Source organism: Cervus canadensis, chromosome 18, assembly GCF_019320065.1.
Source record: "Cervus canadensis isolate Bull #8, Minnesota chromosome 18, ASM1932006v1, whole genome shotgun sequence".
In the NCBI taxonomy this organism is placed as follows: Eukaryota; Metazoa; Chordata; class Mammalia; order Artiodactyla; family Cervidae; genus Cervus; species Cervus canadensis.
The window spans coordinates 10731670-10755944 of record NC_057403.1 but is presented as its reverse complement, the minus strand read 5'-3'; the positions used below and the strand labels follow the sequence as shown (position 1 = coordinate 10755944).

General features: G+C 42.1%; 2 protein-coding genes across 2 annotated transcripts in view; both read left to right on the top strand.

Moving 5' to 3' along the window:
* LOC122420604 (zinc finger protein 256-like) overlaps positions 1-5089 on the top strand; it is a 28384-nt gene extending 23295 nt beyond the window's left edge. Inside the window, exon 4 of the mRNA XM_043435899.1 lies at positions 1148-5089. Coding sequence (XP_043291834.1) covers positions 1148-2958 — 1811 coding nt within the window. The 3' untranslated portion in view covers positions 2959-5089. The remainder of the gene's footprint in view (positions 1-1147) is intronic.
* A 2932-nt stretch (positions 5090-8021) lies between these two features.
* Positions 8022-23668, top strand: LOC122420593 (zinc finger protein 345-like). Its single transcript, XM_043435869.1, has 3 exons — positions 8022-8472; positions 9788-9914; positions 18800-23668. Exons 1-3 carry the CDS (start codon positions 8425-8427, stop codon positions 21121-21123), a joined length of 2499 nt encoding a protein of 832 aa, XP_043291804.1. The 5' UTR covers positions 8022-8424; the 3' UTR covers positions 21124-23668.
* The last annotated feature ends 607 nt before the right edge of the window (positions 23669-24275 follow it).

Below are 24275 nucleotides of genomic sequence, written 5' to 3'. Positions count from 1 at the left end.
TATTCTGCTGCAGTTGGACGTTATGTTTTGTATATGTCCATTTGATCTAAAATATATGTTCAAGTCCAAAGTTTTCTTACTGAATTTCTGTCTGGATGATCAACCTCTAGTTGAAGGGAGAATATTGAAGTCTCTAGCTCTTTTTTTTTTTCCCTAATTGTATTTATTTATTTGGCTGTGTCAGATCTTAGTTGTGATACACAGGATCTTCTTTGTTTCATCATTTGGAATCTTTTGTTGAGGCACATGGACTCCCTAGTTGTGGCGCATGGGCTTCAGTATTTACAGCACGCAGGCCCTCTGTTGTGGTGAGCTGCTCTGGAACTCACGGGCTCAGAAGTTTTAGCATGCCAGCTCAGTTGTTCTGCAGCATGTGAGATCTTAATTACCTTACTAGGGATCGAACCCCTGTCCCCTGCATGACAAGGTGAATTCTTAACCACCAGACCACTAGGAAAGTTCTATGAAATCCTTTGTTATTGGGTTGTTGTTTCTGCTTTCAGATTGGTTAATATTTGATGCAGACATTTTCATGCTACAATGTTCAATGCATATACGCTAGCCATTGTTATAGTCCCTTGATTAACTTTTTTATCATTATATCATGAACTTCTTTGTCTTTTGTGGCAGTTTTTCACTTAATGTTTGTTTTGTCTGAAGCTATACAGTACTTTTTTTTTCTTTTTTTTTTTAGCTATACAGTACTTATGCTGACTTTCAGTTTTCCATTTGCATGGAGTATCTTTATGTTGCCTTCATTTTGAGCTCTGTGTGTCCTTAGTACTGATGTGAGTCTCTTTTTGACAATATAAGATTCAGTCTTGTTCTTTTATTAATTTGGTTACTGTTTTTGTTTTAAGATTTTGATGTGGACCATTTTTAAAGTCTATTGAATTTGTTACAGTATTGTTTCTGTTTTCTGTTTTGGTTTTTTGACAGAGGCATGTGGGATATTAGCTCCCCAGCCAGGGATTGAACCCACTCTCCCTGTATTAGAAGGTGAAGTTTTAACCACTGGATCTCCAGGGAAATTGTGGCCACTGTTTATTGTTTTCTGGCTGTTTTGTTGATGCAGATGCAAATTTGTGATGAGCTTGACCCTTCCCTGTAGTCAATATGTACTTGACCTGCATTTCTTTCTGTTCAGGTTGCTGCTGTGGAACAGAGAATGCAGAGGCACCTTCTGAACAGATCACTTCTCTAGGAATGTCACAGGCTAGGACCACGAAGTCAGCTTTGTCTACCCAAAATACACACCCATGTGAGATCTGTGGTCCAGTCTTGAGAAATGTTTTCCACTTGGCTGAGCACCATGAAACACAACACGTCCAGAAACTGTTGAGGTGTGGAGCATGTGTGAAACAATTTTATTTTAGTACAAACTTTCAGCAGCACCTGAAGCAGCACATGGGAGAGAAAACCCTCAGAAGCAGTGTGGACAAGGCCTTGTTTGTGAAGAGCTGCAGATTCCTTGTGTCACAGAAGCCATTTACCTGCAGGGATTTTGAAAAGGACTTCCTGACCATCATGGTTCATCTGCAGCAACAGGCTGTGAAGAAGCCAAACACAGTCACCCAGTGCGAGTCAACCTTACATGGCAGGAAAAGTCATCACACATGGGAAGAATGCAAGAAAGCCCTTAGTCCCCCACGTATACTTGTTCAGGACCAGGGTGTCCGCACTGGAAGACCTTGTTTTGTGTGCAGTGAATGTGGGAAAGCATTCAGGTACAAATCCTCATTTGTTGTGCACCAGAGAGTCCATGCTGGAGAATGGATTCATGTGTGTGGTGAATCTGGAAAATCCTTTAGGCAAAGCTCAACCCTGTGTCAACATCAAAGCATTCATACTGGGGCAATGCAGTACAAGTGCAGCAAATGTGGGAAATTCTTAAGCCACAAATCTGTCCTCATTTCTCCCCACACATGGCACAGTGGAGAAAATAGTTACGTGTGTGGTGAATGTTCAAAATCTTTTACCTCTAGCTCAGCCCTCACTTACCATCAGAGATCTCACACAGGAGAAAGGCCTTATGAGTGTAGTGACTGTGAGAAATCTTTTGTCTCTAGGCCTGCCCTCAGGTATCATCAGAGATCTCACACAGGAGAACGGCCTTATGCGTGCAGTCAGTGTGGGAAAACTTTTACCACTAGCTCTAACCTCCATTATCATCAAAGAGTTCACACCGGAGAAAGGCCTTATGAATGTAGTGAATGTGGGAAATCTTTTAACAATAGGTGGGTTCTCATTCAACATCAGAGAGTTCACACAGGAGAAAGGCCTTATGAGTGTACTGAGTGTGGGAAATTGTTTAAATATGGATCCCAATTGAATCAACACCAGAAAGCTCACACTGGTGAAAAGCCTTTTAAGTGCACTGAATGTGGGAAGTCTTTTAACAATAGGTGGACACTCATTCAACACTGGAGAGTTCACACCGGAGAAAGGCCTTTTGAGTGCAGTGAATGTGGGAAGTCCTTTAATCGAAGAAATAACCTCATCTTACACCAGAGAATTCACACAGGAGAAAGACCTTACGTGTGCAATGAATGTGGGAAATCTTTTACCTTCAGCTCCAGCCTTCGTTATCATCAGAGAGCTCACACTGGAGAAAGACCTTATGAGTGCAGTGAATGTGGGAAGTCTTTTATTTCTAGGTCTGACCTCCATTATCATCAAAGAGTTCATTCTGGAGAAAGACCTTATGAGTGTAGTGAATGTGGGAAATCCTTTATCCAAAGAAATAACCTCATAATACACCAGAGAATTCACACAGGAGAAAGGCCTTATGAGTGCAGTGAATGTGGTAAATCTTTTACTTGTAGTTCCACTCTCCATTATCATCAGAGAGTTCACACTGGAGAAAGGCCTTACGTGTGCAGTGAATGCGGGAAATCTTTTATTACCACATCCAAACTGCGTTGTCATCAGAAAGGTCATGTTGGAGAAAGGCCTTAAGAGTGCACTGAATGTGGGAAATCTTTTATAGGAAAAATCTAACCCCTTTCAACATCAGAGTTCACACAAAGGCATAGATATGCAGGAAATGTGGTTTCAGCATTCAGTTTAAGGGCACTGGAGGAAACTTTCTGAGGAGCCAGCTGTCTGAATTGACTTTCATCCATCTGCGCATGCATAGTGGGAGAATCCCTGGTTATGTGTGAAGCATGTGTGACTATGTTGCACTCTCCAACCTATCCAGGGTTCTTCCCAGATTTATGTCACTGCCATCTCTGTGGTCAAGGCCATTTCACACCTACCACCTAGCAGGTCCACATAGTGTGCTCAGGGAAATTTAACTCTGTCCTCCCATGTATTGGCCAAATCAGGAGTTACCTGAGCCCTAGGGGGTCTTCCTCTCCTCTTTGATGATGTTGGGCATAGACCTAACCCAATATTGATCCATAGAACATCATTTGAGTTTGCTGGTGGCACTCCAACAAAGATGACAGTTTTAAGGGACATGTTGGTGTCATGTGATACTTGTGATGAGTGTGTCCAGCTTGCAAGTCATGGATTCCAGAGCTCAGCTACACATTGCTTTGAACAGTAACAAAGGCCTTACCCTTGAAGTCTTCATTAATCTTGACAGTTCTGTTCCTGTGTAGGGTAGTTTAGAAACTAGTACAGATTTCTAATCTACAGGCAGGAAGGAGGGGAGAAATTTTTATAGGTCTTACATGCTGTACCTGAGGAGGGGCAGCATCATGGCAGAAAATAACTTGGTGATTTTGACCAAATTTGTGTTACTGCCCAGAGCCTCCTAGGAAAGACTGCAGGACTTTCTCTTCATTTGAAGCTTGTATGCTATATTTCTTATGAGTCTCAGATGACTTCTAAGGAAGGGGAGTGGTTCTGAGAACCACATCATTTTTTTCTCTTACTTGGAGTAAAGATCACAGGTATTTCCACCACTGTTGATGGAATGTCTTCCCCAGGTCTGCAAAGATCCACATTCCTTGATGGCCACAATCCACTGGTTGTCACTGGTTGTAAGAGAACTGTGATAGATACGGAACGGTTATAAGGGGAACCATAATAAGTATGGAAACTCTAGTATATAGTGTAGGAAACTGCAGCCAATTAGATGAAATGTACCTCTTCTAAAAATGTAGCTAGAGGGAATTCCCTGGTGGTCTAATGGTTAGGACTTACACGCTTTCACTGCCAAGGGCCCTGGTTCAGTCCCTGGTTGGGGAACTAAAATCCCATAAACCTCAAAGTGTGGCCAAAATAAAACAAAGTGTAGCCAGCAATGTTTCTGTGACTCTGCAGGATCACAGATCATGCAAATCTCAGGACTTGTGGGCACGCCTATCTTGTGTAGCTGAGGATGTTGTCAGGGAAATTAGTCAGGCTTTGAGGATCACTGTAGCCTCAGTGATGTTCACCTCCAGGCCCTTACTACACAGGGAGGAAAAAAGGGAAGAGGTTTCGTATTCTGAGGATGTGGCTCTTGGCCTGTGCAGCACTCTTCCTGATGGATAGAAATGTTGATTGCTCCCTGTATTTGCTGCTACTGAGACAAGACTGACCTTCCAGAGGGCATAAGGAGAGAGATGCTGGAGTCAGCACAGGGTTTCTCAGCCTATTTTCCGTAAGTGTGGGACATGGATTTTGTTTGTTTTTTTCTCTTGAGCCAATTTTTAAAGCTTTATAAAGATACAATTTATATGTAATCAGCAGCTTATAACTAAAATATACAGTTTTACAAATTTTGACCTATGTACAGACCTCTGAAAACATCATCCTACTCTTGATAATGACCAGATCTGTCATGGTGTGTTTACCTCATGTCTTTTTATAATCTCTTCTTGCTTTCCCACCTCTCCAGGTAACCATTTATTTACTTTCCCTTATAATAGATAACCTTTGCATTTTCTTATATTTATATGATGGGAATAAGCTGTTCTTTTTTTTCCTGGTTTTCTTTGTTTTGTAATTACTTTGAGATATGAGTATCTCTTTTTTTTCTGAGTAATATTCTTATCTTTGGATATGCCACTGTTGACTTACTTATCCATCTCTTTATGGTTCTTTAGGTTATTTCTAGGTTGTGACTATTGGAAGTAAACCTGTTACAAACAGTTGTGTTAGTTTACATGGATGTGTGTTTCTTTGCTCTTGTGTCAGTAACTTAAACTGGGATGTCTGAGTCACAGGATAGATCTAAAATGATTGTACTTTTTTTTGGCATATTAACTAGCAGTGTGTTAGAGAGTTCCGCTTCTTCTATATCCCTGCTAATGCTTGATATGATTTATAGCAGCCCTTTTTAAAACTGAATAGTGCTATCTCGAGGCTTCCCCAGTGGCCCAGTGGTAAAGAATCCACCTGCAATTTGGGAGACACGAGTTTGATCCCTGGGTTGGGAGGATCCCCTGGAGGAGGAAATGGCAACTCATGCCAGTATTCTTGCCTAGAGAATCCCATGGACAATGGAGATTGGTGGGCTGCAGTCCAGTGGTCACAAAGAGTTGGAAATGACTGAGTGACTGAGCATGCACACATACAGAGTGCTATCTCAGTGTGATTTTAATTGCATTTTTTAATGATATGTGGTTTTGAGCACTTTGCAGGTCTTTGCCACTTGTATATCTGTTTCTGTGCTGTTTCACTTCTTATTTGCTATTTTTTAAATATGCATTATCACAGTTTCCTGATTCATTTACAAACAAGACACCCAAACAGCAAAGACATGAGGAATTTTACTTTCTTAAATGAGTAACATTTGCCATATGGAATCATTGTTTTTAATACAGGTAAGATATTTCCTCATTTTTCCTCAAAGTTTCTACAATGTCATGACCATATCCCACACATATTTAAGATCAGTCTGCATTATAAACATGACCTCCATTATTTAAATCCAGATATTCAATAATACAATAAATCTAGTCTTACTTTATAGTGTTTCCCAATCACCACTAATTTGGAATGTGGTCAGAGAAGGAGCTGAAAATTTCTTTGTGTGTATGTGTGTTTGTGTTTGGCTGTGCCGTGTGGCCTGTGGGATCTTAGTTTCCTGACCAGGGATGGAACCCGCACCCCCTGCATGGATGCATAGAGTCTTTTATTTTTTTGAACTTTCTGTTTTGTAGTAGAGTATGGCTGATTAACAATGTTGTGATAGTTTCATGTGAACAGTGAAGGGACTCAGCCATGTGGTATACATGTATCCATGCTCCCCCAAACTCCCCTGCCATCCAGGCTGCCACATGACATTGAGCAGAGTTCCTTGTGCTATAGAGCAGGGCCTAACTGTCCTGGAAGTGTGGAGCCACTGGACGGCCAGGGAGGTCCTTGTGGAGCTGAAAAATTCTACCCAAGTTCCCCCAAGCTTTTGGTAGAAAACTACACATGTGCAGGAGGAGACTTTTTTTTTTTTTTTTAGGAGGAGACTTTACAAGGCCAGTCAGGCAACAGCTCGGGGCACCGTGACCTGACTGGAGGCTTGGAGGCCTCAAAGACATAACTTACTGACCAGAGGGGAGGCATGTCCCTGAACACACTGGGGCATCCCTGGAAATCCTCACTGGCCTCACCTTTTTAGCATCAGGGTATCTGAGTGGTCATGCTATTCTGAGTTGCCCTGTCTGACTCACTGGTTACTTTGCAAGGGCTTCTTACACCAAACTCTCCAAAACTCTTTTTTATCTCTCCCTTTCTCTAACTGTTGACTATTTGCAACTGCTTTTACCTTCTGTGGATCTCGCCATGTTTGGCTGCTTTTTCAGACACTTGGACTTCAGGGCCACTACTCACTTCTGGTTGGGGCAGTGTCTCATAAGAACTGCGGTGGGAATGTACAGGGCAGGCGCCTGGGGCATGCACTCTTTGCTCTATACCTTAAGAGGGCCATGTGTCAAGTCTGCGGGGACACCTGTGATCTAAGGTTGTGTCTCAGATGAGGAGGAGTACAGGTGCAGTGGTAATGGAGGAGCACAGCAGAGAGTGCCAGACCCAAAATGTCAGTCAGGGAGGCTGGGATGGTACAGGGACCGCAGGAGACACCTAGCATGTGTCTGCCCATTGTGGAAAGCTTCTCCCTCTAAAATCACCAAAGGCTAGGCCCTGCCCAGAGTTCCTGGCAGATCTGTCCCTGGAGGCTTCTGAGGGAGGCAGAGCAGTTTATGGGGATCCACAGGCTCTCCAACCTACCCAGTAGCACCCCACCATCCGCCACTCATGCATCCGGTGGTGGTTGGTTCAGTCGCTCAGTCGTGTCCAACTCTTTGCAACTCCATGGGCTGCAGCATGCCAGGCTTCCCTGTCCTGTCCTTCTGTCCTTCTGTGTCAGAGAAACCCGTGTCCATAACTTTGATGCACCCTAGTAGCAACATGCACAAGTTGGGATTCTGCCTCTGAAGTGAAAAGGCAGGACTAAGCCTCTGAGTTAAAAATCTCATATTTGGCCTCTGGAGCCAACTAGGGACTAAGTGATTGGATTATCTAGGATAAATCATATTGTATATTGGTGCTTCCCAAGTGGTGGCGCTAGTAGTAAAGAATCCACCTGCCAATGCAAGAAACAAGGGTTCAATCCCTGGATCAGAAGATCCCCTGGAGAAGGGCATGGCTACCCAGTCCAGTATTCTTGCCTGGAGAATCCCATGGACAGAGGAGCCTGGCGGGTTACAGTCCACGGGGTCGCAAAGAGTCGGACACTGAAGCGAATGAGCGCACACATAAGAGCTGGCTGAGTTTCATGGAGTCTGAAATGATGTCTTTTCGCCAACAAAGCCTCTCCCTCCTTTGAGGGATAAGAACCACCGTCCAGCGTTCCTCCTTAGTCCTTTCAGCTTACGTGCGTGCTCAGTCGCCTCCAACTTTTCGCGACTCCTTGGACTGTAGTCCGCTCCAGGCTCCTCTGTACATGGGATTTCCCAGGCAAGAATAACTGGAGTGGGTTGCCATTTCCATCTCCAGGGGATCTTCCCGACCCAGGGAGCGAAGCCTGCACTGGTTGGCCGATTGTTTACCACTATGCCACCTGGGAGTGGATGCCACGGTCCCTCAGGGGGTTGCAAAGCCAATGCTTCAGATGAACAATAACTCCGTTCACTGCGCCGCTAGAGCGCAGACACCCAGAAGAGGGCAGGCAGAGAAGCTTCAATTAAAAGGCAACGACCAATCAGGGCGAGGGATTCCTGCGCCGTCTTATCGCTTTGGGGAGGGACTTCCGGCGTCCTCGTTGTGGCAGTGATTTTTTCGCGCCCGTTGGGTCCTTTCCGGCTGCAGACCGTTGTGTCGGGATCTAGGTGGCCGCACCGAGAGGGTCCGAGAGGAGAGCCTGTAACCGCTGCACAGAGGCAGATCTGAGACTCGGCGACGCCGCCCGGGGTGACCCGCGCTAGGCCCAGTAGAGGCCCTGCAGTGCCCGAGTTCTCAGGCCGCTTCCGGACCCGCTCCGGCCACGGTCAGATGGCGGCGGCGGCGGCGGTGGCGGCGGCGCTGAGGGACCCGCCTCAGGTAAACGCTCGATCTCTGGGCCTGCACCGCCCTCACCCCATCAGACATTAAAGCTCCGAGCGCGATGCTCCTGCTCAAGTGCACACAGCCGCGGGATCTAGAACGGTGGGGCGGTCGTGGGTGGGGTCCTGTGTCTGACAGTGTGATGGCTCGTGGAAGAGGGTGACAGGCGGAGGGACCCCCAGGCTCAGAGGCTTGGAGGTCGTACTGAGGCAGGAGGATGGGGAAACCTGGGTCCATCTTATATGTGCAGTAAACAAGAGTGTGAGGTGATAATCAGGCCTGGCCTGGCAGAGGGAGAGGTTGTTCCTTTATTCTGAGGGACTTGGAAACCATGGAGAGTTCTGAATGGACAAGGAACACTGTCAGGGCTTTAAAAGTTTTCAAAACCTGCTCTGAGAAGGAACATACTGGAATGGGGTGACACAGAAAGGCACAGGAAGTTGAGTCTTGTCTAAGGGCTCAGGATCTGATAAGAGGCAGCACTGAGGACTGAAGCGCAGAGGTTAGTCAGGTTGACTTTACTAGGTTCCAGTGCCAGGTGGGGATACAGGCGAGGTGATACACATTGAGCCCGGCCATGGTTGCCTTCCTTTCCCCCCAGGTTCTGAAGGTTGAAAAGGCACATATGGAACCTACCTAAAGCAGGAGAGGATGTCCCAGCCCCTCACTGGTTCTGGGTGGCTAATACTGAAAGTTCAGAGGGAAAGTAGGCAGTGCTTCAAAACAGCATTCAGGACTTCTCCTGGGTATGGGATCCCTCAGAGATCTGGGATAATACTAGATCATGTTTGATTTTGTTAAGCACTCTCTGAATGTCATGTTACAGGTATGTAGGTGAGTCCACAGAGATGCCTGTGATGTGGGGCAGGGTGGTGGGAGAGCTGTGGGAGTGCAACTGTGGGGTCTGAAGATGTGAAGGAGGTTTGGTTAGCTGATGTGCACATCAAGAGGAAGTACGAATTGAGGGCCCACAGGCCCTGGTGCTGGTGACTTAAGGGTAGCGATGAGACCATGTTTGGCTGTGTCTTGGAGGCACAATGTGGGAGTTCTCAGGGGAATTACCTGGTGGGAGGGATGGGGCCCTGTAAGCCAGGCCCAGAGTTTAGGTGGAGTTTATTCCTCCTGGGCACCGCCTTTTGTGGCTGAAGGCTCAACAGTGATTAACGGGACAGTGAAGAGAGATCAGGCATCATTGGCACCATAGCCTGAGGTGACGAACTCTGGGGGAGGATGACTGGAATAGATGTGTGAGATGAATTGTGGGTTTTCAGAGAGAGAATGTTTATGGTTTCATCTATCTCATTCATGACAGGGTGGTGTGACCTTTGAGGATGTTGCCCTGTCCTTTAGTTGGAAGGAATGGAAGCTCCTTGATGCGGCTCAGAGACGCCTGTACCATGATGTGATGCTGGAGAACTATGCACTTATATCCTCATTGGGTAAGACTGTCACCCACCCCAGACTGACCTGGGCTAGGCTCTATATCCTGCCTCACCCTCCTTTCCTCAAGGGGTGCCCTGTTCAAACACATGCACCTTGGGCACTGTTTGTTTCCTCAGCTTTCTGGCTGGTTGTTTTGATAGATAGGGCAGGGTTGTTTGCACTGCCGTTGTCTCGCCTTGTAGCCCCAATTATTATTATTATTTCCAAAAAGAATAAAATAATATTACTGTTTTCCTTTACAGGGTCATTGTAAGGATTAAATGAGATGCTGATATAGTTTCAATACTAATAATTGAATAAGCATAGGGATTTCTGTACTCAACCCTAATACGGATGTATTTGAAGTCAGCAGTCTTGCAGTGAGGCTAATGGATTGCATCTTTCTTCCCTTTTCCCTGACCAGGTGGTGTATCCAGATCCATGGCACTTCTGTGTCCCTGGTTTTGTTCCCTTTTATTATCTCACGTTTCCTCATGTCTCTGTATGCCAAGAGTTGAAGGCATTGTCATGGTCATAACCTGGATCATGGGCTGTTTTTCAAGGATATCCTTTATGGTTCTGTCTGTAGTGTTTAGATCTCTTCTTTTCCTTTTCTCTTATTGAGTTATAATTAATAATACTGTATACATTTAAAGTGTACAGAGAGTTCCCTAATGGTCCTGTGATTAGGATTAGTTCTTTCATTGCTGTGGCCTGGATTCAATTCTTGGTTGGGGAACTGAGATCCCACAAACCTTGAGGTGGTGAACTCTGAGGGAGGATGACTGGAATAGATGTGAAGATGTGAGATGAATTGTGGGTTCTCAGAGAATGCTTATGATTTCATCTTTCTCATTCATGACAGGTGGTGTGACCTTTGAAGACAGCCAAAAAATTTTAAAAAAGAATGTATACAATGCTATGATTTTATATATATACACACATATTATGAAATGAGGACTATAATAAATTAACGTATCCATTACCTGATATATTTACCTTTTTCATATGTGTGAGAACACTTAAGATCTACTCTCTTAGCACATTTGAAGTGTACAATACAGCATTATTAACTATAGTCTCCATGCTGTATTAGATCCCCAGAGCTTATTCACCTTATAATCAACCACCATTTTCTGTAGACCTGAGCCCCCATTCTTTGTTTCTCTGGTTTCAACTCTCTTTTTCAAGATTTCATATATAAGTGATACCATACAGTATTTGGGCTTCCCTGGTGGCTCAGATGGTAAAGAATCTGTCTGCAATGCAGGAGACCTGGGTTTGATTCCTGGGTTGGAATGATCCCCTTGAAAAGAAAATGGCTACCCACTCCAATATTCTTGCCTGGAGAATTCCATGGACAAAGGAGTCTGGTGGGCTGTGGTCCATGGGGTCACAAAGAATCAGACATGACTGAGCGACTTGCATTCCTTCAGTCATACAGTTTTGTTTTTTTTTTTTCTGGCTTATTTTATTTTGTGTTAAGCCTTCCAGGTTCATCAATGCATGCTTTCCTTTTTTATGACTGAGTGATACTCCATTGCGTATAAATACCAGACTGTCCATTTATTCATATACAGATAGAGGCAAGGCATACCTCACAGACATTGCAGGTTTGGTTCCAGACCACCACAATAAAAAGTGAGTATGACCCTAAAGCAAGTGACAAAGTTTTGTTTCCCAGTGAATGTAAGTGTTATGTTCATGCTGTGCAGTAGCCTAAGTGTGCAATAGCATTATATATAAAATGACAACAAATATACTTTAGTTAAAAAGAAGTCTTCATTGCTTGAAAAATGTTAACTGTCATCTGAGCTGTATCTTTTTGCTCTTCCCTTAATTTTGGCTGATCAAGGTGCTGATTAATCAGGTTGCTGAAGGTTGGGGTGGCTATGGCAATTTTTTCAAATAAGACAATGAAATTTCTTGCATGGATGGACTCTTCCCTTCATGAATGATTTCTCTGTAGTATGGAATGCTGTTTGATAGCATTTTACACACAGTAGAAATTGTTTCAAGGTTGGAATCAATCTTCTCAAACCCTATTGCTGCTTTATCAACTAAGTTTATGTAATATTCTGAATCCTTTGTTATCATTCCAACATTTTAAACAGCATTTTCACCAGTATATTCTGTCTCAAGAAGATGCTTTCTTTTCTCATCTGTTAAAGTTTTATTCTGAGATTGCAGCAATTCAGTTCTCTTCTAGCTCCATTCTTATTCTAGTTCTCTTGCATTTTCCACCACATCTACAGTTACTTCCTTCACTGAGGTCTTGAACCCCTCAAAGTCACACATGAGAGTGTTCTTCAATCAACTTTTCTCCAGATTCTTTTAGTGTTGATATTTTGATCTTTTCCCATGATTCATAAATATTCTTAATGGCATCTAGAATGATGAATCCTTTCCAGAAGGTTTTCAATTTACTTGACCTGGATATATTAGAGGAATCAGGCCTTCCCAAATGCTCAGTGGTGCCAATCTTGGTGGCAATTCTTGGTGCCAAGAATCCAAGTGCCAATGCAGGAGACATGGGTTTGATCCCTGGGTCAGAAAGATCCTCTGGAAAAGGAAATGGCAACCCACTCTAGTATTCTGCCTGGGGAATCCCATGGATAGAGGAGCCTGGTAGGCTACAGTCCACTGGGGGTCACAAAAGAGTCAGACGTGACTTAGAGACTAAACAACAACAACAGAGGAATTACTATCTATGGTGTCTATAGCCTTATGAAATGTATTTCTTAAGGTTGGCAGTCTAGTCTACTTGATCCATGGGCCACAGAATGGATGTTGTCGTACTAGGCATGAAAACAATATACATCTCCATCAGAGCTCTTGAGCGACTGGGTACATTTTCAGTGAACAGTAATATTTTGAAAACAATCTTTTTTTCAGAGCAGTAGGTCTCAACAGTAGTCTTAAATTATTCAGTAAACCATGTTATAAATATATGTGCTGTCATCCAGGCTTTGTTGTCCTGTTTATAGAGTATATGAAGAGTAAATCTAGCATAATGCTTAAGGGCCCAAGATTTTCAGAGTGATAAAGGACCATTGGCTTCAACATCTAGTCACTAGCTGCATTAGCCCCTAACGAGAGAGTTTAGCTTGTCCTTTGAAGCCAGGCATTGACTTCTCTCTCACTGTGAAAGTCCTAGATGATATCTTTTTCCAACATAAGACTATTTCATCTACATTAAAAATCTATTGTTTAGTGTAGCAATGTTTATTAATTAGCTTAGCTAGATCTTTTGGATAACTTTGGTGTAGCTTCTACATCAGCATTTGCTGCTTCACCTTGTGCTTCTGTGTTATGGAGACAGTCCCTTTCCTTGAACCTCGTGAACTAATCTGTGCTAGCATCAAATTTTTTTTTTTGCAGCTTCTCACGTCTCTCAGTCATCACAGAATTGGAGAGGGTTAGGGCTTGACTCCCTTAGGCTTTGGCTTAGGGAATGTTATGCCTGGCTTGATCTTGTATTGTTGTCGTTCAGTTACTAAGTTGTGTCTGACTTTGCGACCCAGTGGACTGTAGCACACCAGGCTCCTCTATCCTCCACTGTCTCCAGGAGTTTGCTCAAACTCATGTCCGTTGAGTTGGTGATACCACCCAACCATCTCCTCCTCTGCTGCCTCCTTCTCCTCCTGCCTTCAGTCTTTCCCAACATCAGAGTGTTTTCCAATGAGTCAGCTCTTTGACTCAGGTGACCAGAGTATTGGAGCTTCGACATTGGTCCTCCCAATGAATACTCAGGGTTGATTTCCTTTAGGATTGACTAGTTTCCTCTCCTTACAGTCCATTTGACTCTCAAAAGTCTTCTGCAGCATCACAGTTCCAAAGCATCAATTCTTTGGCATACAGCCTTCTTTATGGTCCAACTCTCATATCCGTACATGACTACTGGAAAAAATGTAGCTTTGACAATACAGACCTTTGTTGGCAAAGTGATATCTCTGCTTTTTAATTAATATGCTATCTAGGTTTGTTATAATTTTCCATTCAGGGAATAAGTGTCTTTTAATTTCATGGCTGCAGTCACAATCTGCAGTGATTTTGGAGCCTAAGAAAATAAAATCTGTCACCACTTCCACTTTTTCCCCTTTGATTTACCATGAAGTGATGAGACCAAATGCTATGATCTTAGTTTTTTGAATATTGAGTTTTAAGCTAACTTTTCACTTTCTTCTTTGACCCTCATCAAAAGGCTCTTTAGTTCCTCTTCACTTTCTGCCATTAGAGTTGGGGCTCACTATTCAATTCCATTGATCTATGTGTCTTTTTTAATGCCAGTACCATAATGTGTCAGTTACTGTAGCTTTGTAATACTTTGAAATCAGGCAGTATGATGCCTCTCGCTTTGTCCTTCTTTGTCAAGATTGCTTTTGCTATTTGGAATTTTTTATGGTTCCCTATGAACTTGAGGATTGTTTATTTCTGTGGGAAATGTCTTTGGAATTTTGATATGGATTGTTTTCTATCTATAAATTGCTCTTGGTAAAATTAACAATATTAATTCTTGAAATCCTAGAACACTGGATATCTTTTCATTTATTTATGTCTTCTCTACTTTCTTTTATCATTGTTGTATAATTTTCAGAATATAAATTTCTCAACTCCTAGGTTGAATTTATTCCTGAATATTTTGTTTTTTATTCTATTTAAAATAAGATTATTTTCTTAATTTTCTTTTCAGACAGTTTTTACTAGTGTATATAAAAGCAACTGAAACAAATTTGTATATTGGGGTTTTTTGTCCTGCAACTTTACTGAATTCATTTAGTAGGGTAGAATTTTGGGGTTTCTACATATAAGACTGTGCTGCCTACAAACAGTTTTGCTTCTTCTATTCTTGCTGTTAAAGTGCTGGACTTAATATGCCAGCAAATCTGGAAAGCTCAGCAATGGCCCCAGGACTGGCAATGGTCAGTTTTCATTTCTATCCTAAAGAAGGACAATGCTAGAGAATGTACAAACTATTGTACAACTGTGCTTATTTCACACGCTAACAAGGTAATGGTCAAAATCCTTCAAGCTAGTCTTCAACAGTATGTGAACTGAGAACTTATAGATGTACAAGTTGGATTTACAAAAGGCAGAGGAACCAGAGGTCAGCTTGCCAACATTCATTGGATCATAGAGAAAGCAAGGGAATTCCAGAAAAACATCTACTTCTGATTCATTGACTATGCCAAAGCCTTTGACTATGTGAATCACAACAAAGTCTGGAAAATTCTTAAAGAGATGGCAGTGCCAGACCACCTTACCTGTCTCCTGAGAAACCTGTATGCAGGTCAAAAAGCAACAGTTAGAGCCAGACATGCAACAATAGACTGGTTCAAAATTGGGAAAGGAGTATGACGAGGCTGTATACTGTCACTCTATTTATTTAACATACATGCAGAGTACCTAATGCAAAATTCCAGGCTGGATGAATCACTAACTGGACTCAGGATTACCAGCAGAAATATCAGCAGCATCAGATATGCAGATAATACCACCCTAAGGGAAGAAAGTGAAGAGGAACCTCTTGATGAAGGTGAAAGAGGACAATGAAAAAGCTGGCTTAAAACTGAACAATCAGAAAACTAAGATCATGGCATCTGGTCCCATCACTTCATGGCAAATAGACAGGAAAACAATGAAAACAGTGACAGACTTTATTTTCTTGGGCTCCAAAATCACTGCAAATGGTGACTGCAGCCATGAAATTAAAAGACACTTGCTTCTTGGAAGAAGAGCTTTATGACAAAGCTAGACAGCATTTTAAAAAGTAGAGACATCACTTTGCTGACAAAGGTCCATATAGTCTAAGCTATGGTTTTTCCAGTAGTCATGTATAGATGTAAGAGTTGGACCATAAAGAAGGCTGAGCACTGAAGAATTGATGCTTGCAAATTGTGGTGCTGGAGAAGACTCTTGAGAGTCAGTTGGACTGAAGGGAAATCAAACTAGTCAGTCCTAAAGGAAATCAACCCTGAATGTTCAGTGAAAGACTGATGCTGAAGCTGAAGCTCTGGTACTTAGGCTACCTGGTGCAAAGAACCAACTCACTGGAAAAGACCCCGCTGCTGGGGAAGATTGAGGGCAAGAGGAGAACAGGGCAACAGAGGATGAGCTGGTTGGATGTCATCACCAACTTTTTGAACATGATTGAGCAAATTTGGGGAGATAGTGAAGGATGGTGAAGCCTGGTGTGTTGAAGTCCCAGGGGTGGCACAGAGTCGGACGTGACTTAGCAACTGCACAATGACAGCAATTCTGGTTTGAATGCCTTTTCTTTCTTTTTCTTCCCTACTTACTCTGGCTAGGGCTTCCTGTACTGTGTTGAATAAAAGCAGAAGTGATGGGCATCCTCGTCTTGTTCCTGATGTTAGAGGAAAACCTTTTTAGCTTTTGAGTGTTGAATATAATGTTGTTGTTGTTGTTTAGTCATTGATTTGTGTCCGACTCTTTTGTGACCCCATGGACTGTAGCCCGCCAGGCTCCCCTGTCCATGAGATTTCCCAGGCAAGAATACTGGAGCTGATTGCCATTTCCTTCTCCAGGGGATCTTCCTGACTTAGGGATCAAAACTGTTTCCTGCTTGGCAGGTAGATTCTTTACCACTGGGCCACCTGGGAAGCCCGGAATGTGATGTTAGCTGTAGCCGTATCAGATGTGTTGAGGTGCATTCCTTCTATGTCTAACTTATTGAGAGTTTTTAATCTTGAAAAGATATTGAATTTTATCAAATGCTTTTTCAGCATGTATAGATATGATTATGGGTTTTATCTTCCATTGTGATAATGTGTTTGTCACATTTTTTGATGTTGCACATGATGTTTAACCTTGTTAGCATCCCCGGGATAAATCCTCCTTGATTGTGATGTATGATTCTTTTAATGTGCTGTTAGATTTGATTTGTAAGTGTTTTGTTGAAGAGTTTTGTATCTATGTTTATCAGGGGTATTGTCCTATAATTTTCTTCTCTTGTGTTATGCTTAAATAGCTTTGATATCAGAGTAATGCTGTTCTCATAAAATGAACTTGGAAGTGTTCCTGCTTCAAGTTCTTGGAAGACTTTGAGAAGGATTAATGTTAAGTCTATAAATATTAAGTTCATTTCCCAGTGATTCTGTCTAGTCCTGGGCTTTTCTTTGTTGGGGATTTTTTTATTAGTGATTATGTCTCCTTACCATCTCCTTACCTCCTTATAGATCTGTTCAGATTTTCTATTTCTTCATGATTTAGTTTTGGTTGGTTTTATGTTTATAGGTATGTCATTCATTTCTTGAGGTTATCTAATTTGTTCAAAATTGGAACAAATTGTTCATTGTAATTTCTTCTGATAGATTGTATTCCTGCAGTATCAGTTGTGATGTCTCCTCTTTTATTTCTGAGTTTGAGTTGTCACTCTTCTTTTCATCATCTAACTAAAGGCCTGTCAATCTAACCAAAGACCTCGTATCTTCTAAGAAACTGACTCTTGGGAATTCCCTGGTGGTCCAGTGGTTAGGACTCCATACTTTCACTCCAGGAGGCCCAGGTTTGATCCTTGGTCAGGGAACTAAGATTCTTTAAGCCACATGCTGTGGCCAAAAAAAAAGCCCTCTTAGTTTCATTGATGTTTTCTATCATTTTCCTAGTCTCTGTTTCACTTTTCTGCTCTGATCTTTGTTATTTGCTTATTTCTGATAATTTTAATCTTAGTTCTTTTTTTCATGTCTTGAGGTATAAGCATACACTGTTTATTTGAGATAGTTCTTTTATTCTTAATGTAGGCATGTATTGCTCTAAACTATCCTCTTACAGTTGCTTTTGCTGCATCCCACAAATTTTGGTGTGTTGTTTTCATTTTCATTTGTCTAAATATTTTTTTTTAAACTTCTTATTTAACCTGTAGGTCATTCAGGAGTGTGTCATTTAAATTCCAATATTTGTGAATTTTCCAGGTTTCTTCCTGTTAATGATTTCCAGTTTCATACCATTGTAGTTTGAAAAGATACTTGATACGATTTTCATCTTTGTAAATTTTTTAGTATTTGTTTTGTGACCCAACATGTAATGTCTCCTAGAGAATGATACATGCACTTGGGAAGAATGTGTATTCTGCTATAATTGGATAGCATCTTTTGTACATGTCTATTAGGTCCGTTTGGTCTTAGGTGCAATTCAAGTCCAGCGCTTTCTTATCCAGAGTGGGATATTGAACCCTTAATATTATTGCAGCTATCTATTTCTACCTTCAGGTTTGTTAAAATTTGCTTTATATATTTAGGTGCTCCAATATTGGGTACATATGTATTTGTAATTTTTATCCTCTTGATGAATTCATTGCTTTATCATTATGTAATGACCTCCTTTGTCTCTTGTGACAATTATTTACTTAAAGAGTATCTCATCTGACATAGTATAATTACCCTGCTTGTGTTTTTTAACCACTGCTTTTGAAAAAATTTGTTTTTCTGTTTATTTTTGGTGTGGTGGATCTTTGTTGCTGTGTGGGCTTTTTCTCTAGTTCTGGTGAGTGGGGGCTGCTCTCATTGCAGTGCAAAGGCTTCTCATTGTAGAGTATGAGTTCTAGGTGCATGGGCTTCAGTGGTTGTGGCACATGGGTTCACCAGTTGCAGCTCCTGGACTCTAGAGCACAGGCTTAGTAGCTGTGGCACATATGGGCTTAGTTCCTCTACAGCATGTGGGATCTTCCCAGACCAGGGATCAAACTTGTGTCTCCTGTATTGGCAGGTGGATTCTTTACCAGTGAGCCACCATGGAAGCCCCATACGCTGGGTCTTAATTGTGGCTCATGGGATCTTCATTGCCACATGCAAGATATTTTTTTGTTTCATTTGCATGTTTGTGCAGAGAGTTGCCCCTTCCAATAAAGTGAATGTGTTCCTCATCAGCATTTCTTTCCATTCAGGCTTCTGGAGTGGAGAGGAGAAAGTTGAGACTTCCTTTGAACAGAGTGTTTCTGTGGCAGTGTCACAGGCAAGGACTTCCAAGGAACCTTCATCTTCTCAGAAGATTCACCCCTGTGAAGTGTGTGGTCCAGTCTTGAGAGGCATTTTCCATTTGGCTGAGCAGCAGGGAACACAACACAGCAAGAAACTACTGAAGTGTAGGGCATGTGCCAAAGGATTTTCTTTCAGTACAGACCCTCAGCAGCACCAGGAGCAGCACAAGCAAGAAAAACCACCCATAATCAGTGTGGACAGGCCATCATTTGTGAAGAGCTCCAATTTCCACGCGTCAAGGGAGCCTTTAACCAGCAAGGAAGTTGGGGATGACTGCCAAACCACCTCAGAACATCTGAAGCAACAGGCCAGTCACACTGGGGAGAAGCCAAATACGGTCACCCACTGCATGGAAACTTTACAAAGCAAAAAAAGTCATTGTACCAAGGGAGAATGCAAGAAAGCCTTCAGCCCCAAACACACACTTGTTCAGGACCAGAGTGCCTACCCTGAAAGACAGCGTTTTGTGTGCAGTAAATGTGGGAAAAAATTCAAGTATAAATCCTCGTTTATTGTGCACCAGAAAGCTCACACTGGTGACAGGCTTTATGAGTGTGGTGACTGTGGAAAGTCTTTTAGAGGAAGCTCAGCCCTCATTCAACATCGAAGAATTCATACTGGGGCAAGGCAGTACAAGTGCAGCAAATGTGGGAAATCCTTTAGCCAAGAATTTGTCCTCATTTATCCTCAGAGGAGTAACACTGGAGAAAATTGCCATGTGTGCTATCATTGTGCACAGTCTTCTGGCCATAGCTCCATCTTTATTCAACAACGGACAGTTCACACTGGAGAAATCAGTTATGAATGCACTGAGTGTAGGAAGTCCTTTAAACGAAAATCTGATGTAATTGAACACTGGAGGGTTCATACAGGAGAAAGGCCTTACGAGTGCAATGACTGTGGGAAATCTTTTACTTCTAGCTCTGCCCTCCATTATCATCAGAGAGTTCACACTGGAGAAAAGACTCATAAATGCGGGGAATGTGGGAAGTCTTTTACCTCTAGCTCTGGCCTGCGTTATCATCAGAGAATTCACACAGGAGAAAGGCCATATGAGTGTACTGATTGTGGAAAGTCTTTTACCCAAATAAATCACCTCATTATACACCGAAGAATTCACACAGGAGAAAGGCCTTATGAGTGCAGTGAATGTGGGAAATCCTTTAGCCATAAATCTTACCTATCTCAACACCAGAGAGTTCACACTGGAGAAAGGCCTTTTGAATGTAATGAATGTGGGAAATCTTTTACCTCTGGTTCTGCCCTCTGTTATCATCAGAGAGTTCACACAGGAGAAAAACCTTATGAGTGCAGTGACTGTGGGAAATCCTTTACGAATGGACCAATACTCATCCGACACCGTAGAGTTCACACAGGAGAAAGGCCTTATGAGTGCAATGAGTGTGGAAAATCCTTTACCCAAAGAAATCATCTCAACATACACCAGAGAGTTCACACAGGAGAAAGGCCTTACGAGTGCAGCGAATGTGGAAAATCTTTTACCTCTGGCTCTGCCCTTCGTTATCATCAGAAAATTCACATTGGAGAAAGGCCTTATGAGTGCAGCGAATGTGAGAAGTCTTTTACCTCTAACTCTGCCCTCCGTTGTCATCAGAGAGTTCACACAGGAGAAAGGCCTTTTGACTGCAGTGAATGTGGGAAATCTTTTAGAGATAGTTCCCAGTTGAATCAACACCAGAGGGTTCACACTGGAGAAAAGCCTTATGAATGTACGGATTGTGGGAGATCCTTTAGCCAGAATTCATACCTCTCTAAACACCGGAGAGTTCACACTGGAGAAAGACCTTATGAGTGCAATGAATGTGAGAAGTCATTTACTTCTGTCTCTGCCCTTGGCTACCATCAGAGAGTTCACACTGGAGAACGGCCTTACAAGTGCAGTGACTGTGGGAAATCTTTTACCAATAGCTCAATACTCGTTCGACATCGGAGAGTTCACACAGGAGAAAGGCCTCATGAATGTAGTGATTGTGGGAAATCCTTTACCCAAAGAATTCACCTCATTATTCACCGGAGAGTTCACACAGGAGAAAGGCCTTATGAATGCAGTGAATGTGGGAAGTCTTTCACCTCTCGTTCCACCCTTCATTATCATCAGAGAGTTCACACAGGAGAAAAGCCATATGACTGCCTCAAATGTGGGAAGTCTTTTAGCCGAAAATCTAACCTCTCTCAGCATCAGAGAATTCACACTGGAAAAAGGCCTTAGATGTATAAGAAATGTATAGTTTCCTTGCTCAGTGTAATGACACTGGACCAAACTGTGAGACACTAATTGCCTCATAAATCCAAACACCAAGAGTAAAGAGATTCTTCATCATAATTTCAGTCATGTGGGAAGCACGTGTAACTGTGTTGCACGCTAATCTGCTCTTGATAGATTTACATCACTTCCAGTTTCCGTTGCCATATTCATTTCACCTCTAATCTGGCAGGTCTCCACAGTATGCATCAGTCACTACCCCAGCATGCTCAGGGAAGTGTACTCTGTTCTCTCATTTGTTGGAGGAAATTAGGATTAACCTAAACCCTTGGGATGTCTTCATTCCCTTTCTGAGCAGCTTGTGCCTGGGCCTGATACAGTATCGGCCCAGAGAACATCAAAAGTTCATCTGGCAGCTTGCAGAGAAGGACCACCATTTTCAGGGACATGTTGGTCTGAAGATACTAGTGATTAATTTTTCTAGCTTCCAAGTCACCAATTAAGAATTGCCAGCCATTGCTGGCAGATCTGCCTGACCATTGCTTTGGTTTGTACAGTAACAAAGATGTTACTATTTAAATCCTCCTTAATCTTGGAAGTTCCATTTACCATGTCATGTGTTTTATAAACAGAATTGGGCTTTACAAGCATGAAGAGGTGTGCAACTTTCATGGGGGTATCAAACTTACTGTGCTTCAGAGGAGACAATACAGAGGCAGAAGTTAGCTTACTAGTTTTTGCCAAATTTGCATTTCTGCCCATGGCCCCCTGTGAAAGACTGCAGGGCTTTCTTTTCCTCATTTCAGGCCTGGATGCTATGATGAGCTTCAGGAGACTTAGATCACCCTGAGGAGGGGTCAGCTGTGACAACTGCTTCTGGGAGCAGCATAAATATTTTCCCTTGTTCACAGGGAATGCCAGCAGTGCTGAGGGGAATTTCTTCCCCAGGTCCTACCAAGAGCAAGGCAGGTAAAAAAGAGTAAAGATAGAAGAAAGGAGAATTCTCATCCACAAATGTATCTGTGACCCAGGTCACATTCCTGTTGACTCAGGTGGAAGGTCATTCGTTGCTCATTCTATTTGTTGTCTTTGAGGTAAAACTGATCCACAAAGGGCCTGAGAAAGTGGAATGAATATAGGATTGCCAAACCTCCTTTGCAGAAAGTTGGACATAGAAGTTTGGTTTTTGTTGTTGGTTTTTTTTCAATCGTGAACCATTTCAAAAGCTATTTGATGAGTTCTGACATATGTATGGAAGTAAAACCATCATCATAGTCATGGTAATGACTGTATGTTACTGTATATTTATCTCATGACCTTTTATACTCTTTCTTTGCCCTTCACAGCCCTCCATGTAACCATTGATTTATTTTCCATTATAATAGATCTCTTTGCATTTTCTAGAATTCATGATAGGAATCAAAGTATTTACTCTTCTGCTTTTATTTAAGTTGCATAAATCCTTGAAGAGTCATCAATAATGTATGAGCAGCTCATACTTTTTTTTTCTAAGAAATATTGTTGCTTTTGAATATACCACTATTATCCATTCATTTGTTTATGAACATTTGGAGTTTTTCTAATTTTTGACTATTGAAAAAGAAAGCTGGTAAAATATTTGTGTATAATTCTTTATGTGGATATGTTTCATTTATCTTTATTTCAATAACTCAGAGTGCAAAGTGTGAATCATAAGATAGTTGTGTGTTAACTTAAACAAATTATCAAATTATGATCTGAACTAATTATACCTTTTCTTCTTTTTTTGGTCACACTGTATGGCTTGTGGGATTTTAATATCCCAATCAGGGATTGAACCTGGGCCCTAAGCAGTGAACACCTGGAGTCCTAACCACTGGACTGCCTGGGAATTTTTGTGGTTTTTTTTGTTGTTGTTGTTGTTGTTTTTTTCATTCTTATCAGCAGTGTTTGAGAGGTCCATTTCCTCCTGTATCCTAGTGAATACTTCGTTTGGTCAATCTTTTTTTCTTTAAGGAAGCTGTCACTTTAATCTATTGTGTGTGTATATATATATATCTTTCTACACAAATGGGGTAGAGGATAACCTTCCAGGATATTAGTGTTTTTATTAGGAATATGCTTATCTTTATTTTTTTAATTTTTATTTTCCTTCTGATCAGTTATTCTTAATTTTAATCCTTTTGATAAGTTTGTAATACTATCTCACTGTTGTTTTATTTGCATTTCCCTAAGGATTCATGATCATTTTTCAGATATGTATTTGCTATCTCTATATCTTTAGTGAAATGTTCATATTTGTCACCTAGTCTCTGAGTTTTGGCTATTTTCTTCCTTTTACAAAAGAGCAGTGAAACAGCCAAGTCATACTGGAATTTCACTCATTTTGTGACTTTTTAATTTATGGAGTATTTTAATAACAGAATAATGTGTTCTAATTTTTTCAGTTTTTTTAATGCTATGTGCACTGTAATGGACACATATATCATTCACTTTTAATCTGTGTTACTAATGTACTCTCCATCACTTTCTAAAGTCCAAGCATTTAATAAAACCAGAAACCCTTGCTTAATAGTGTTTGCCTGGTTTCCTGATCTATCATCATGGGATTTGGGTTGGAGCAGAACTCTAGAGGAAGGGGGACAAGATGGCATCAGAATGAAGAATCTCAGAGCCCAGCTGGGCTGGAAATAGGGCAGTAATCAGACTCCCCAAGCGCTGGCTCAAGCAGCCTGGGTTTGAATCCTGATCACAAAACATCATTATGACTCACAGGCAAATGATTCCCCACCTCTGGGCCTCAGTTTCCCCTTGTAAAACAGGTATAAGATGTGGCTCTACCCATGAACTGTGGGAGGTGGAGCTGGAGCACCCATCTGCTGCCCCATACTGTACCCACAACCTCACTGGGCCTCCCCACCAGCCTTGCCAGGCACCCCTCATTTCCCCTAAAGTCCCTGAGCCCCACTGGTGCTGAGTGCATTTGAGAAAGAAATGGGGCTTCTGATAAGCCACTGACACACTCACCTGAAGGAGGCAGAGGCTGCAGAGGGCTGGTATCTCAGTATGGGTTCACCTCCTGGGAATCTCTAGGCAACTCACTAGAGCTTCCTGAACCTATTTGCTGAATGACCTGGAGGGATGAAGGTGCTTACCTGGGTCCCTGTGAGAATCAATAA